Raw genomic sequence first — 16,024 nt, forward strand, 5'->3', positions numbered from 1 at the left:
GGAAAGCCTTCATGGACTTGAGCTGGGTCTTGAAGGAGGGGTAAGTCTCCCCATGTAGACAGAAAGAACTAGGAAGAGAGAGCAGCAGAAGCTAAAGCAAGAGTGGAATGAGAAAGCATACTGCTTTGAGGGAACCACTTATACTTCAGAGTTGTTAGCCTGAGGGATATAGTAAGAGATGACAGTGGAGAAAAGCAGTAGAGGAGGGCAGAGTATGGAAGACCTTTAGACTATCCTGGGGACCTTGGGAAGCCAACCACTGAATTGCTCTTGCAGGAAAGCAACGTGATCAGATTTGAAGTTTACAAAGATCACAGTGGCAGTATGGAGGATGCTTTGGTGGGGCAGGCCTGGATGCAAGAAAGTGATTTACAAGGTTATTTCATTGGTCTGGATTAGAGATAATGAGAGCCTGAACTAAAGCAGCAGAGAGAGAGGAAAGAAACAATCAAGAGTTAGGGAAGAGATATGGGAACATATGTATATGTATAACTGATTCACTTTGTTATAAAGCAGAAACTAACACACCATTGTAAAGCAATTATACTCCAATAAAGATGTAAAAATAAATAAATAATAAATGTTAAGATAGAAATTTTTTAAAAAAGACTTAAAACCAATGGGACTTGGTTAGCAAGTGAGTGATAAGAGTGAGGCAGGAATCTAGAGTGACTCTCAGGTGGCTGGAAGAATGGTGGTGCTACTCATCATAGGAAGATGATGAGATTTCAGACTAATGGAATTTGAGCTGCCTTTGAGATACTGAGATAAAAGTGTTCAGTAAGCAATTAGATAGCCAGATGTTGAGCTTTGCAGAGAGGTTGGGAATTGGCAACAAAAACAGATGAAGAGATAAGGTTGAGAGAATTCCTTGAAGGAAGGAAAGCCAAAAAGAGGACAGCTTTGTGGTAGACTAGCCTTGTTGGTAAGATACTAGTTTATTGTCTTTGTCAGATTTTGTGTGAATGCTAGTTATGTTTTGAAATTTAACTGTACCAAACTGAAATGGTATTTGTGTGAATTATATTGGCTCTGTTTTTAGATTTAAGTGGGGGTCCATTTGGCAGTGCTTTGTTACGATTTTAGGGCCTCACTGCACAAATACGGCCCGAGATGCCAGGGCAGCCCAGAAGAAGACTTGTGGGAAGGCTCTCAGCAGTGTACAGGGAACAAAATGTCTCCTGCGACATAGGGGATTTGATCCCCATCTGTCTCCCCTGCACTGGCAGTTTTTCAGTGGAAAACTGAAAATTTCCTACTTAGAAAGATGATAGCAGCTCTGACTGGGACTCCTGCTGTACAAAAGAATGCCTAATTGCCATGACTGGAGGTCATCGGTGGTAGTGGTTCAGGACCCCTTGGTACGGCTGACAAGTTGTGCCATGCACATTTTGCACAATTGTGCTTGGCAGTCTTTGTCATGGTGGGATGATAAAAAGTAGGAAAGTTTCTGCTTTCATTTAATCATATTTTATTTGCCTCTGTAACTTTCAGAAGAGTTCACTGGTCGGGCAAGATTGATTTCCAAGGAAAGCACCTTAACATTATTGTCAAATGCCATTTTAAAACTAAATAATAGTTAATATTTGTTTTCAAAAAGGTTTAGTCTCTGAGATTCTGAATCCATTTCTATGAAATTCGGGAATGTGATTACAGAAATAGACAATTATTGAACAAAGGCCACAACTTCATGAACCTTAGGTTTAGGTCACTTTGTTTTCACTTCCAGCTTGGCAAGTAATCTGAGTGAACCTTCAAAACGTCACCAGCCATTTCTCTTTCATTGGCAATAACTGGACTATTATGTTTCCTTAAATTCTTTTGACTGTTTAGTCATCAGCTATATGTGTAACATATTAAGAGAGTGCATGAGAGACTTTTTAAAACAAAGTTACATCTTTTCTTTTGGTTCTTACCTAAATTTTATGCATCAGAATCACCAGAGGAGCTTTTCAAAAGGGAAAAAAACCACCTACGTTCCCAAGCCCACACATAACATATTCTGAGTCAGTAAATCAGCATGTGGGGTTCCAGTGATTTTGACTCACAGCGTGGCTTGAAAAATACTGTTTAATGCTGTTTCTCTTATGGTGCTTATATTTTAAAAGAACATACCTCACCTCACCTCCATTTCTATTGTCTCTGCCTTTAGGTCATAGTAAAGCTGTTAGGGACATCTGCTTTAATACTGCAGGAACACAGTTCCTCAGTGCAGCTTATGACAGGTATCTTAAGCTCTGGGACACTGAGACAGGTAAGAGCACACTTATACTAACATCTATTTACCTTATAAATTAGTGTTTTTAAATGAAACAATGTGAGTGGTCTTCTGTGGTAAAATGGTACCTTCTCTAACTGCTGATTCTCATATCATTGACTATCAGCTAATATCACAAAATGTTTGTAGAGTTGAAACTCAGCTATATAAGTAGCTCTTTTACTATGAAATTTCTTTTCCACCAAATATTTACAATTCATAAATTTATATATTGATAGACAAGGAAATTTAAAAATTTCCGTAGACTATTTAATTGATCTTTTTGTTCCCCTACATAACCTAGCACACTGCATTGCACAACATAGAAGCACAATAAATACCTGATGGGCAGAATTAAATTTAATTGCCCCAATTGGTTAAAATGTAGGTCTAAACTTCCATGGGAAGATTGGTTTTATATATTCACAGACATATTGATTACATCAGCACGTTGTGGCTACTATAATTTTATATAATTAGACAACCGTCTTTCATCCTACTGAGTTTTAAGGATAAAGAAAATAGGTAATAGTTATTGAACACTGTTTACCAGGCATTGTACTAAGTGCTTATATTGCAGTATCTTGGTCAATCCTTAAAATATCACTATGAGATTAAATATTATTATTGTTATAGATGAGAAAACTGAGGCTTAAGAGGTAACTTTTCTAGGGTCACACAGCTAGTAATGGTCGAATTGGGTTCAAACCAAGGTCTCTGTAATGCCAAAGCCCATACCCTTAACCTCTTTGGTAGTGGTCCTCAACTCTAGCTGCATTTTTTTAAATAAATTTATTTATTCATTCATTTATTTAATTTTTGGCTGCACTGGGTCTGCCGCTGCACGCGGGCCTTCCCTAGCTGCAGTGAGCGGGGGCTACTCTTTGCTGCGGGGTGCAGGCCTCTCATTGCAGTGGCCTCTCCCGCTGCAGAGCACAGGCTCTAGGCATGCAGGCTTCAGTAGTTGTGGCTCGCAGGCTCCAGATTGCAGGCTCAGCAGTTGTGGCACACGGGTTTACTTGCTCCGTCGCATGTGGGATCGCCCCGGACCAGGGCTCGAACCCGTGTCCCCTGCATTGGCAGGCGGATTCTCAACCACTGCGCCACCAGGGAAGCCCCTCTAGCTGCATACTGTAATCACCTGGAGAACTTCATCTGCTCTGCAACTGATGATACAGATACTTTTGAATATACTTTTTTTTTTTTTTTTTTTTTTTTAGAAGATAAGCCTTCACCTTTTGGTGCACAAGAGAAATATGTGACTGTCAGTCACCTGTGAGTCAGGGTATAGGAGAGTTATTGGAGTTGGAAAAGGATTGACCATTTGCAAAAAGAATTTCAGCCTCATTATTTGCTATAAATTGGTGATGCCAAGTCTGTTGCTTGTGTACATGATCCTAAGCTGAGGCTTCCTTTACTGTGAACCATAAGAAAATATATTTTATAAGCGATAAGTGCTCTTATTTTCTTTTAAAAATATAGCAAGGTACCTGACATAGTGAGGTTGAGAAGATTTCCCTAAGGTCGTGACAATTATGAAGAGATCTGAGTATAAGGAGGAGTTAACAAGGTGAAAATGGTAGGAAGCATGTTCCTGGCATAGCATGTTCAAAGGATCGGCAGGGGCTCTCAACCGCTGCACCACCAGGGAAGCCCCTTGAATGATTATTTTTAATCAATTAAAATCCTTGAAAAGGAACAATGTAGTTTACAGTAAAGAACAAGCAGGTTGCCATTCCTCAAAATTTATTAGCAAATGATCTCTAGATCTTAATCCCAGGGTTATCTTTAAATGGTCAAATTTTTTTTACCTACTTTAACTTGGGTCTTTGGTTTTAGGGCAGTGTATATCAAGATTTACAAACCGAAAAGTACCCTATTGTGTCAAATTTAATCCTGATGAAGATAAACAAAATCTCTTTGTGGCTGGGATGTCTGATAAAAAGATTGTGCAAGTAAGTCTTCTCACAATATTTTTATTAAGATTCCTGAGCTTTACACTGTATGAGGGGCTAGAATAAGGAATATTAACTTGTTTAATGTTTGCTACTTCTAGGGAGTGCTGATGCTCTAGTCTTGGAAGCAGTAAATCTATAAAAACACGATTTTGGAGATCTTTTTTCCTTCTCCATTTTCCACAGTTATGATCTTTGTTTTCATAAATCTGCTCTTTGCCATTTCTCTTATTTGATATACAGTGGGACATTCGAAGTGGAGAAATTGTACAGGAATATGATCGGCATTTGGGAGCTGTCAACACCATTGTTTTTGTTGATGAGAATAGGAGATTTGTGAGCACATCTGATGATAAGAGCCTAAGAGTTTGGGAATGGTGAGTTTTTATCAGTAGAAAATCTAATTAATATAAAGCAAACAATTTAAAATTTTGTAGTGAAAGATAAAGCCTGATAATATTCAACAATTTGAATATTTTCACAACTGTGATCTCTGGCCTGTCAGTCAAACTGGTTTAACTATTTAGGTATCCAGAATATGAAAATAAAAATTTAAACATTCTACTTTTCATAGTCTTTAGATAATCTATCTAAAGAATATGTATTTTGAGTCCTTTTTCTTGCACTAGTAAAAAAGCTTATATAGTGCCATCTTACATTCTTTATTAGGTATCTTATTCATCTTTGCAAAATGACTGACGAAAAGTAGGGGTCACACACGTATAGACTGTGTTGCTTATGCTAGGGATTGAACATAACACCCTAGCCTTAGAACCAACCCAAAGAAAATATTTTTAAAATCTCTTAATTTTTTAAATGTCTGCATTTTGATTATTCAGTACTGTAAACTGCCCCATGTCATCACCCCTGTGTCCTGCTGTTCATAGCCCATAATGTTTTACTTGTAGAGTATAATCAGAATATATTGCTTAATTTTGCTTTCCTAGAGAAAAAAACACTTTTCTAAAGTCAAGAAATACTAAAGCTAATTTCACTAAGTATCTATCATAGATCATGTTTTATAGTTGATTTCCAAAGCAATGCATAATAATCTTTTTGTTAGAGTTAATGTTTGGTTGGAACCCAGCTTGTTTTGATAGTCAATTATAAGGCACAACTCAACTGTGGTTACAGCCTTGCGGGGACTAGAAACTATCTCCCTACCCCCAGAAGTTGTTCAGTTGTAGGAAGTGAGAAGCCTTGAACTACAGGCAGTAGTTTCCTCCTGAAACTGAGTCCGTTTGGGGACCTGAGCATGTCCCTAACCATTGTCAGGACAGTTTGGGTAGTTGAAGATTTAATGTAATTTAACTGCTGTTTCTCCCACCACCAGTATACCCCTCCAAATTACCCCCAATTAATGGAGAGTTGACTGTACTTTATACATAGTCTTAACATCATTCTTAATGTCCATGGTTTGAGACTATCTTATAACTAAGATCTCTCCTACTTCAGAAATGATGTTACATGCAGAGGACCTGATAAGGATATAGTTTTATATGAGCCATATAGACCATTTGCACAACAAGCTGGATAGTTTAGCGTACGTATAGCTGTTTTGTTTTATGTACTTTAACACTTTGATTATACTTAAACTTTCAAGTGTTTCTATCAGATATTTTCGGCTCCATTTGAAAATGTGAAGCAGTATAAAAGAAATTGGTAAATGAATGATGCACCAGTTACAGGGCTTTTAGAACACTTGTGTATGTTTTCTAAATTAGAGCATTGGTCAGTAAAATATTTTGATTAAATGATCATGTTTCTTTTTTTTCCTTCTCAGAGCTTAAGAAATACTCCTAAGACTCATGATACTGTTTCATTATAAATGATGACATCCTGTAGATTTTAATTTAATTCTCACTTGCTATTAGAGCCTTCCTAACCAATCCTCACATGAGATTAGGCATCTTCTCTATTATCCCACAGACAGCCCTTTGCTTCTCACAGCTTTTTAGTTCTTGCTTATTTATTCTCTTCCCTGATGAGTTCTTTTTTTATTTTTAATTTTTTTTGAAGTATAGTTGATTTACAGTGTTGCATCCTGACGAGTTCTTAATCATGAGAGAAAGAACTGTGTCAGTCAAATTCTCCATCTGTCTTCAACACCAGCACAGTGCCTGGCATGTAGTGTGCACTGAATATCTAAGGAAATCGTTGTCATAATTATTAATGATGTTACATTTATTGAACTCTTTCTGTGTCCCAGGCACACTAACTATTTCTATGTCCCAGGCACATGAACTATTTCATTTAATGGGCAAGTAATCTTACGAGATAGGTGTATTTCCTATTCCTGTTTTATAGATAAGGAAACTTAGATAGATTAAGTAATTTGCCCAAGGTTCCACGAGAAACGGAAGAGCCAGAATTCAAACTCAGATCAAACTGATTCCAAAGATTTTTTTGTTTTTTTGTTTTTTATAAATTTACTTATTTATTTTTGGCTGCGTTGGGTCTTCGTTGCTGCACGCAGGCTTTCTCTACTTGCGACGAGCAGAGGCTACCCTTTGTTGTGGTGCGTGGGCTTCTCATCGCAGTGGCTTCTCCTGTTATGGAGCATGGGCTGTAGGCGTGCGGGCTTCAGTAGTTGTGGCATGCAGGCTCAGTAGTTGTGGCTCACAGGCTCTAGAGCACAGGCTCAGTAGTTGTGGAACACGGGCTTAGTTGCTCCGCAGCAAGTGGGATCTTCCCAGACCAGGGCTCAAACCCATGTCCCCTGCATTGGCAGGCAGATTCTTAACCACTGTGCCACCAGGGAAGCCACTCCAAAGATTTTTCTTTTTTTCTTTTTTTCTCCCCAGTTTTATTGAGGTATAATTAAAACTGAGATATAAATAAAATTGTAATGTATTTAAAGTGTACAACATAATTATTTGATATACATATACGGTGTGAAATAATTCATTAACCCTTAATTAACATATCCATCACCTCACATATTTACTTTTTTGTTTGGTGAGAACACTTACGTTCTACTCTCCTAGCAAATTTCAATTATGCAATACAGTATTATCAACTGTAGCCACCATGGTGTATACACTAGAACCTCAGACCTTATTAATCTTACAGATAAAAGTTTGTACCCTTTTACTAGCTTTGCCTAATTCCCTGCCCACCCCTCCACCCAGCTCCTGGCAGCCACTATTCTACTGTTTTTATGAGTTTGACTTTTTTTTTTTAAAGACTGCACAAATAAGTGATACCATGCAGTATTTGTCTGACTTATTTCACTTAGCATAACATACCTACCCTCCAGGTTCACCCAAAGGAACCTTGGTTTTCTTAAACAATACTATACAAACTAAGACTACTCTACAGTTTTAAAGAACAGGAGATTGTAATTAGATATTGAGCATCCTGTGGTATCCTAATTGCCTAAATTCTAAATTCATGAGATATTATAGGCATGTTTTCTCCCAAAGGCATTTATTTTTCTTAAAATGTTTTTAAAAGAAAATTTTACAGTGGTTGGCACTAATGTCTATCTTTTATCTTTAAAATTTCATAGGTTTTTGTTTTTTTTGTTTTTTTGATGATCTCATTTCCAGACTGAAGATTATTTGTAACATAAGTTACTAGCTTATTATACTGATTTACAATTTCTAATTAGAATACAGTATTATGTTTATTAAATAGAACTATGCCTAGCATTTTTACTAGCAATTATGAAGTTCACAGGTGCTCAGATTCTTTTCACGTTATAGAGCTCATTGCACCAAGAGTCCTTGAAGTAAGGGATCTGTTTAAATTTTAGTAAACCATTGATTGATATGAACCTGAACTATCATTAACTTAATTTAGAAAATGCTCTTATTTTTTAATTCATGTTATAAAATTATCAGCTACTAATAATGAGAAGGGAAAAGTAGTTGAACCTTTTTAAGGTTGAGGCTCTTCTCAATACATTTGGGTCATTCATTCTGAATGTCAGTTCTCACTGGTACCTTAGAGGTATTTAAAGGGTTGGAGATTTGATAAATGATACTGTTCTTCAGGTTATACCTGAAAATGTTTTCCTCCAACCAAGACTCTTATAGAGTTTTTTCCAATCATTTGCTTCTTCTTCTGGGTTGATAGATGGTTAGAGAAGATGCTTACTTAAAAGGCAAATTATTATTGTTATTGTTCTAATTAATCAAAGTCTTTGAACTTGAACCATGGTTTGAAATTGAAATTGGTGCTTTATAGTCTGTATTATTCATCAGATTACATTACATTACTCTATAAAAAACAATTCTGATGTCTCATGGTCTCTGAAGGACCAAAATCCTTCAGAATTAGTAAAGAATTTTTTTTATCATGGAGAATATTAAAAATGAAAAGACACTTAGAATTTTGGATGGGTCTAGATTTAGGTGACTAGTTTTGGATTTTTGTTGTTTTTGTGTTATCTTTTGTATCACTCACAAGAAAAAAATTTTAATGCTTTTTCTCCTACACTGTACACATTTGGAATACTTTACAAATAAGCTGAAAATAGATGTCCAGGTACCGAGCACTTAATCTACCTTACCCATCCCTTACCCATCTGGATGGGCTCGACCTGCTTGCAGATCCCTGTACATCTTTGCCTACCATCTATCTGCTTGCATTGCTGAAAGCTCTTTAGCACTCTCACCTGCTTGCAGAGTAACAAGTTACGGTTGACTGGCAGGTAAAATAAGAATATTTCCCTGTAGGCTTACCTCAGACATCTTGCTTCTGCCTGCCATGGTACATTTTTAGATGAGTTCATTATTAAAGAACTTATAGTAACAGATTTTTTTTTAACATAAAGGCCAAAGTTTAAATCAAATAGAGATAGAAAACTAAATCACTGACACTTGTAATTATCATGGAAAGTCATTTGTAAAGTAAAAGCTTTATAATAATCAATAGAATGTCATTTTGTGGTTTTCCTTCTTCCAGGAAGTTTCATGAAAGGTTTATTAAATATATAATTTCAAGAGCATCTCTTTTGTTTCAGAGATTATTCTTCTAAAAGTACTTTTAAAAATTACTATTCTGATATGCTATTTTTAATTTTTAGGGATATCCCTGTGGATTTCAAGTATATAGCAGAACCCAGCATGCACTCAATGCCTGCAGTGACTTTGTCTCCAAATGGTAAGTTAGTAGATAGTGTTTTTAAATGAGCTCTGTTTTCAAAAGAGCCTTGGCCATTCCCTCCTAGGGGAAGTCTGTCACAGTGCCATACTTATATAAGGAAATCTTTTCAGTATTAGAAATAATCACTGGTTTTCATGTGTGAGTCGCCTCACCCATTCTCTTGTTTTTTCTTAAAAGGGAAATATAAAAGAAATGATGATTTGCAACTAACATTGCCCGAGCATCTAAGGATTTCCATCTGAGAATCAGTATTTGTTTTTTTTATATATAATTATCCTTCCAACAGAATCATGTTCAGCAGCTCAGTGATTTATTGTGAGCTCTTTTGCTTTCAGAGAATAGGAAATTTTGTTCTGGTTCCTCATAGAGAACACCTTTACAGCAATTTACTGTAAAAGATTTTTTCAGGCAAAAATTAAAAAGATAAGTCTAATACTGTTTTCTATTTAATAATTCATTGCCTTTTAAGTACAAGTACTACAGATATACTGATATAATTCTACATGAGGATATTAAAGTGGAGGATCCGATATCTGGGCAGCATTGTGAACTCAGTAGCTACTGTGAGTATAGAGCAAGGAAGAGGGGACAAGAAAGAGTTTGCTTTTCTAGTCAGGGCATCTGCCATAGGCAAATCAGTGATCATTTGTCAAATGCCCTATGATTTTTATGAGAAGAGCAGCCTCACTGGGTGCTGTTCTGATAATCACTATATTGTATGCAGTCACATTTGTCACTGTGCACCTGAATTTCATATAGTTTATTTTTAAACCATCCATTACAATACTGTGCCCATCTTGAACAAGGCCATTTACCCAGTCAGACTGTGAGCATTGTTAGGGTCATCCCTTAGTTAATCATGTTTACAAATATATAGGATGTAAAGATACTGCAGTTAAGACTCTAGTGGCTTTGGTGAATCCTGGGTAGATAAAAGCAAGGTGGCCCAAATTGAAAAATGGGCAGAAGACCTAAATAGACATTTATCCAAAGAAGACATACAGATGGCCAGTAGGCACATGAAAAGATGATTATTGCTAATTACAGAAATGCAAATCAAAACTACAATGAGGTACCACCTCACACCAGTCAGAATGGCTGTCTTTAAAAAGTCTACAAATAATAAATGCTAGAGAGGGTGTGGAGAAAAGGGAACCCTCTTACACTGCTGGTGGGAATGTAAATTGGTGTAGCCACTAAGGAAAACAGTATGGAGGTTCCTCAAAAAACTAAAAATAGAGTTGCCATATGATTCAGCAATCCCACTCCTGGGCATTTAACCAGAGAAAACTATAATTCGAAAAGATACATGCACCCTTAGTTCACAGCAGCACTATTTACAATAGCCAAGACATGGAAACAACCTAAATGTCCACTGACAGATGAATGGATAAAGAAGGTGTGGTACATATATACAATGGAATACTACTCAGCCATAAAAAAGAATGAAATAATGCCATTTACAGCACAATGGATGGACCTAGAGATTATCATACTAAGTGGAGTAAGCCAGAAAGAGAAAGACAAACACCATATGATTTCACTTATATGTGGAATCTAAAATACGACACAAATGAACATATCTATGAAACAGAAACAGACTTAACACATATAGAGAACAGACTTGTGGTGGCCAGGGGCGAGCAGATGCAAACTATTATATACAAAATGGATAAACAACAAGGTCCTACTGTATAGCACTGGGAACTATATTCAATATCCTGTGATAAACCAGAATAGAAAAGAATATAAAAAGAATATGTATAACTGAGTCACTTTGCTATACAACAGATATTAAACACAACATTGTAAATCAACTATACTTCAATAAAAATTTTTTTTAAAAAACAAGTGTGGCCCACAACAACAGTTACTAGAATTTTTTTAGTCATATCTTTCTTTGTACAGTTTTATTTAATAATCCTAGGTTTTCTCACCTGGAGTTTATCTTTCCTCTTTCCATATTTAACATAAATGAGTCTCTTTCTCTCCATGGTTCTATTGTTTATACTTACTACAAATTAATTTCATTTCATAAAATTTAGTTTTATTAACGCTAAACTCAGAGTTTTCGTATATCCTAATTTAAACAAACAAAAAAGCTTGTATAGGAAAAGTGCTAAATGATATAAGATTGTATGAGCAAAATCCATTACTTTATAAATACCTCTCACCAGCAACAAATTTGTAACACTTTACAGGTGGTATATGGTAAATTAATTTTCATACTATTATGAAGTAGTTGGGAATAAAATATTAATGACTGAACATATTTAAATAAAGTCTTTGTAAAATTTTCAGTCTTCCTCTAAAATGTCTCATTTATTGAATTTACAGGGAAATGGCTAGCGTGCCAATCAATGGACAACCAAATCTTAATTTTTGGAGCACAGAACAGATTTAGATTAAATAAGAAAAAAATTTTTAAGGGCCATATGGTAGCAGGCTATGCTTGTCAGGTAGACTTTTCACCAGACATGAGGTAAGTTTAAACCTTCTCATGTATTCCTATATTCATATATAATGATATAAACTACTGCTGTACAAATAACACTGTACAAATCACTTTTATATATGTAATTGTATGAGAACTGTTCAGATTGTCAAAATGCCAGATAAAAGGCAAGAACAAATTAAGACAGCTACATTTGGCTTTTTTTTAAGTTCTTCAGTCTGTCTCTTTATATTGTTTAGTTCTGTGCCCTTTAACCACATAATGAATCCCTGTCTTTATAGGCTATGTCTTACTTTCTTTCTGCGTTTCTAAGCAAGGCTGGAAGGACTGTAATCTCTATATTGCTGTGATTGAATGAGCACCAGAAGAATTAATCCTGTATTGCAGCGTTGAAGTTAACAGTTTCACTACAGCTTTTCTGTGCTGAAACCTCAAATCCATCTTCTGGTCACACTAGATTTCTGAAGCCTATAGCCTTCCTAAGAGTGAAACTCTGCATTCATTCCCCTATTGTTAGCTAAAATATATGGGTATCACTAATTTAGAAATCCCTATAAACTTGTATGTTTAGCCTGGTAATTGGGATTTAGACTCCTACCCCTGAGTGAATCTTGGATATATTCAGAAGCTGTTGGAGCCAAAAATAATTATGAAGGTGGTAGAGTCCACTATAGTTGAATGGGTCTACATGTGTTTGCTGGCTCTGTATGAAATTGGTTCCCTTACACTGTTTCTGACTGTCTAGAGAGTGATTGTGATACTGCATTCACTGTGGCCCCTGGCTCTCCCAATCTTCCAAGTTAAAAATAATTTTTCACTCTTAGATTGGTCACTCAGTGGGGAGGTTTTCTGATAGAAGTTTAAATTATAGACTGCATTATACTCTACCTTATTATTCTAAGTATTATGTAATCACAGTGATTTTTTTATGTTAAGGTGAAAAAGATAAATTATTTCTCTGTTCCTCACCCACTTTACCAGTTTAAGGTGTCTGAATAATTTGAATTTATTTTTCTTCTCATTACAGCTATGTGATTTCAGGAGATGGAAATGGAAAATTAAACATCTGGGACTGGAAGACCACAAAACTCTACAGTAGATTCAAAGCTCATGATAAAGTGTGTATAGGTGCAGTGTGGCATCCTCATGAAACATCTAAAGTCATAACTTGTGGTTGGGATGGTCTCATTAAATTGTGGGATTAATGGGATTAATCCTTATACTATCTGGGGTCATTTTTGATCCAATATCATATTTAACTATATTTAATTATTAAATGTGTTAAATGACAACTTGATTTACAGATTATGATTTTCTTACGTGGCCTTATGAAGTTGAACCATTGTTTAAAAAGAAAAAAACTTTGTAAATTTGGCTCATATAATTTCATTGGCAACTTCATTTTGTTCTTTATAGATGTTATTTATACAGAGAATGACCATTAACTTTATATTCAACAAGTAGTTATTTTTGGCAGGCAGTTTGGGTTTACCCCCATGACGTACTGAAAGGATCCCTTTAGAGCTAAGAAGGAATCCCTAGTGGATTACCTCTTCAACAAAAAGGGAAGAACAGGGATGGTATAATTTAATGTGAATCTGAAAGAAGGATAAAACCACCCACAGTTACTGTTCCCATTATTTTCAGTGGGTCAAGTTCTAATCTTTCGGATTCACGAGTTCCACTATTTTTTATGACATATGTTGTGTCTGTTTAGTTGTAAGCCAGCAATCTTCTCTGACTGCAGCATTCCTCTAATTATTAAACAGTGTAAAATAAAAATCAGTCCAGAGTTCTTTCCTTGACTTTCTTCCTGATCAGTATAGACAGGATTGTATATAATTAGAGAATTACATTATTTTTGAAGATGTAACTCAAGAGGATGAATCAAGACTTTGAACTGTATTTGTATTTACTGTCCAATAAGGACCTGGCTACACTTTCAAAAATCAGGGTCTCCTAGGTCACTCACCTCTTTACAGTTGTTACTACTGAAATACTCCTCATAGGAGATTGGATGTGAGGACATAGTTCAAAATGTCAACTTGTAATTTCTTTGAAGCTGTATGTTTTATCTATAAAATTAATCTGATTTTTCTTACGAATATATTCAGTAAAGATTAGAAAACTTTTAAACTTCTTTCCAAATCTTTGGGTAAAATTGATACTCCAAAAAGATGGCTAGGTTTCCCAGTTTGAGAAGCAGGGACTGTGATTGGTTAAAAAAATTTTTTTTCAACTTCAGATTGTGAAATCAAGATAGCCTCTTAAATATAGTAACCAAGAGCACTTTAGTTTGACAAGACATTTCTCCTGTTTTTTTACAAATCTATGTTAGATGTTTGAATGTAGTATGAAATATTTCAATACCGTGCTGTAAAAGATTGGTTCATAGCTGCTCAGAGTGCTGACTTGGAGACCAGAATCATGTTGAGTGTTGACATCCTAGGAACATCATTAGCTCTGAGTCCTGTGCTATCAAGAGCAGTTCATGCTCCATACCCTTAGAACTTCCATTTTTAAACATTAAATTTAAAAAGACCTGGTATAGATGACCAGGTGCTATAGCCACATATAAATAAATTTCAAAGAAGAAAATAGAAAGAGAGAATAAAAGTGGTAGAGATGTATTTTTGGACACACAGGCACTCAAAGAAATAAGAATACACTGCCTAGCTGCTGTTATTTCTATTTCTTTATCTGCTGGGAAGGGTGCCTACCATTTCCTGGAGAGGAAAAAATTCAGACAGGAGCTTTTCTTTAGTCCCAACCACTGGTTGTAACAAATGTGAATTACTGAAATATGATGGGACAAAAAGTTAATCATACATTTGAACTATCTTGTTCAGTACCAGTATTGTGTATGTTACAAATCATAATTTCAAAATATGGGTTTACTTTGTGTTTTTAACTGTTTCTAAACTAAGGAACTGTATATAAAAGTTGTCGCTTTTTTTTAAAAGACTGTATTTTTAAATAAAGCACTTTTGTAGAAAGTGTTATCAAAATTTTCGTTCTTACTCTCCTTTTAAGTCTTAACTCTGAGACACCACGTTAAACCATTTGCATATTTTAAATGGGTCATTTTGATTTTCTGGGGAGAAATGATGCTTTAAAGGTGAGTATAGTATATTAATGGGTTTATTCTAAATAAATGACAAAAATACAGGGCAGTGTCCTCAGAGCACATAGATTAAGTTTAACACAGTCCATATTTATTCACTTGGTGCCACTGAGTCATGATTGCATCCATTTTAGAGTATACAAATGAGTGGGGTTCTTTTCCAGCATAAGAAAGTTTCCAGATTACGTTGTGACTGGAATTAAGTGGTTACCATCTGGCTCCTTTTCCTCACTGCAACCCTTTTGTCACACCCAGGACAGATTTCCTTCCTAAAAGTTAGAATAAAAGTGATGCTTTAGTGAAGGTTTAATGAATATTTCAATACTGAAGCACAGGCTGAGAATATGTTGTCCTAAATAGGGAGCCAGTTTTAAGATAAGGAACAGGGAGTAGCCTCAAACAGGCACTTCTCTAAGTAGAACAGTATAGAGTGATTTTTGAGGATACATTGTGAGGCTGGTTGATGTCCTTAGCATGTTTATTAATTACCTGGAAGAAAACATGGACGATGAAATAGCAAACCCTTGGATGGTAGCTGTAAGAATTGCAACACTAGCAACAATTATAGAGACTCTACTTGAAGAATACTGTTTCTCAGAGTGTAGACTGAGAACCACCTGGAGATGGTGTCACTTACTGAGATACAGAATTCAGAAGAAAGTAGTGGTTGGTTGAGGAAACCATAATGAATTCAGGTATGGAGAAGGGAAGTGTGAAGTGCCATCCAGGCCAAAATATCCATCAGCAGTATTAACTCTGGGTCTCAAAGTGAGACCTAGGGAATATTGATGCTATATTTCATCAAAGATGCAGGGTTTTCACATTTTTAACATCTCTGAAATAGGGCTATGTCTTAAATCAATGATGTGTCATAGTTTAATTGGCGGCATTCTATCTTAATGGATCATAAAATAACTGATGAAATACAGTGTAAACAAGGCAATTACTAAGGGACCTCAGAAGGAGAAGAGAAGATCCAGGGGAAAGAATATTCCATCTTAGCAGCTGGTTCAAAATTCATGTTATCAAATATTTATTTGATCAGTGGGTAAATAAAGTGAATGAACTAGCAAAAGACTGCAATTTTACAAATACTATATATTCATTCCCTGGTTCAAAGT

The 16,024-nt window shown here is 35.7% G+C and overlaps 1 protein-coding gene across 1 annotated transcript in view; it reads left to right on the forward strand.

Annotated features, from left to right (window-relative positions):
• CDC40 (cell division cycle 40) overlaps positions 1 to 14,775 on the forward strand; it is a 52,873-nt gene extending 38,098 nt beyond the window's left edge. The window contains exons 10-15 of the mRNA XM_007450099.1: positions 2,153 to 2,254; positions 4,097 to 4,212; positions 4,456 to 4,589; positions 9,245 to 9,321; positions 11,662 to 11,806; positions 12,807 to 14,775. Of these exons, the coding sequence (XP_007450161.1) occupies positions 2,153 to 2,254; positions 4,097 to 4,212; positions 4,456 to 4,589; positions 9,245 to 9,321; positions 11,662 to 11,806; positions 12,807 to 12,984 (752 nt within the window). The 3' untranslated portion in view covers positions 12,985 to 14,775. The remainder of the gene's footprint in view (positions 1 to 2,152; positions 2,255 to 4,096; positions 4,213 to 4,455; positions 4,590 to 9,244; positions 9,322 to 11,661; positions 11,807 to 12,806) is intronic.
• Positions 14,776 to 16,024: the final 1,249 nt, after the last annotated feature.

Source organism: Lipotes vexillifer, unplaced genomic scaffold (genome assembly GCF_000442215.2).
Source record: "Lipotes vexillifer unplaced genomic scaffold, Lipotes_vexillifer_v1.1 scaffold1238, whole genome shotgun sequence".
Lineage (NCBI taxonomy): Eukaryota > Metazoa > Chordata > Mammalia > Artiodactyla > Lipotidae > Lipotes > Lipotes vexillifer.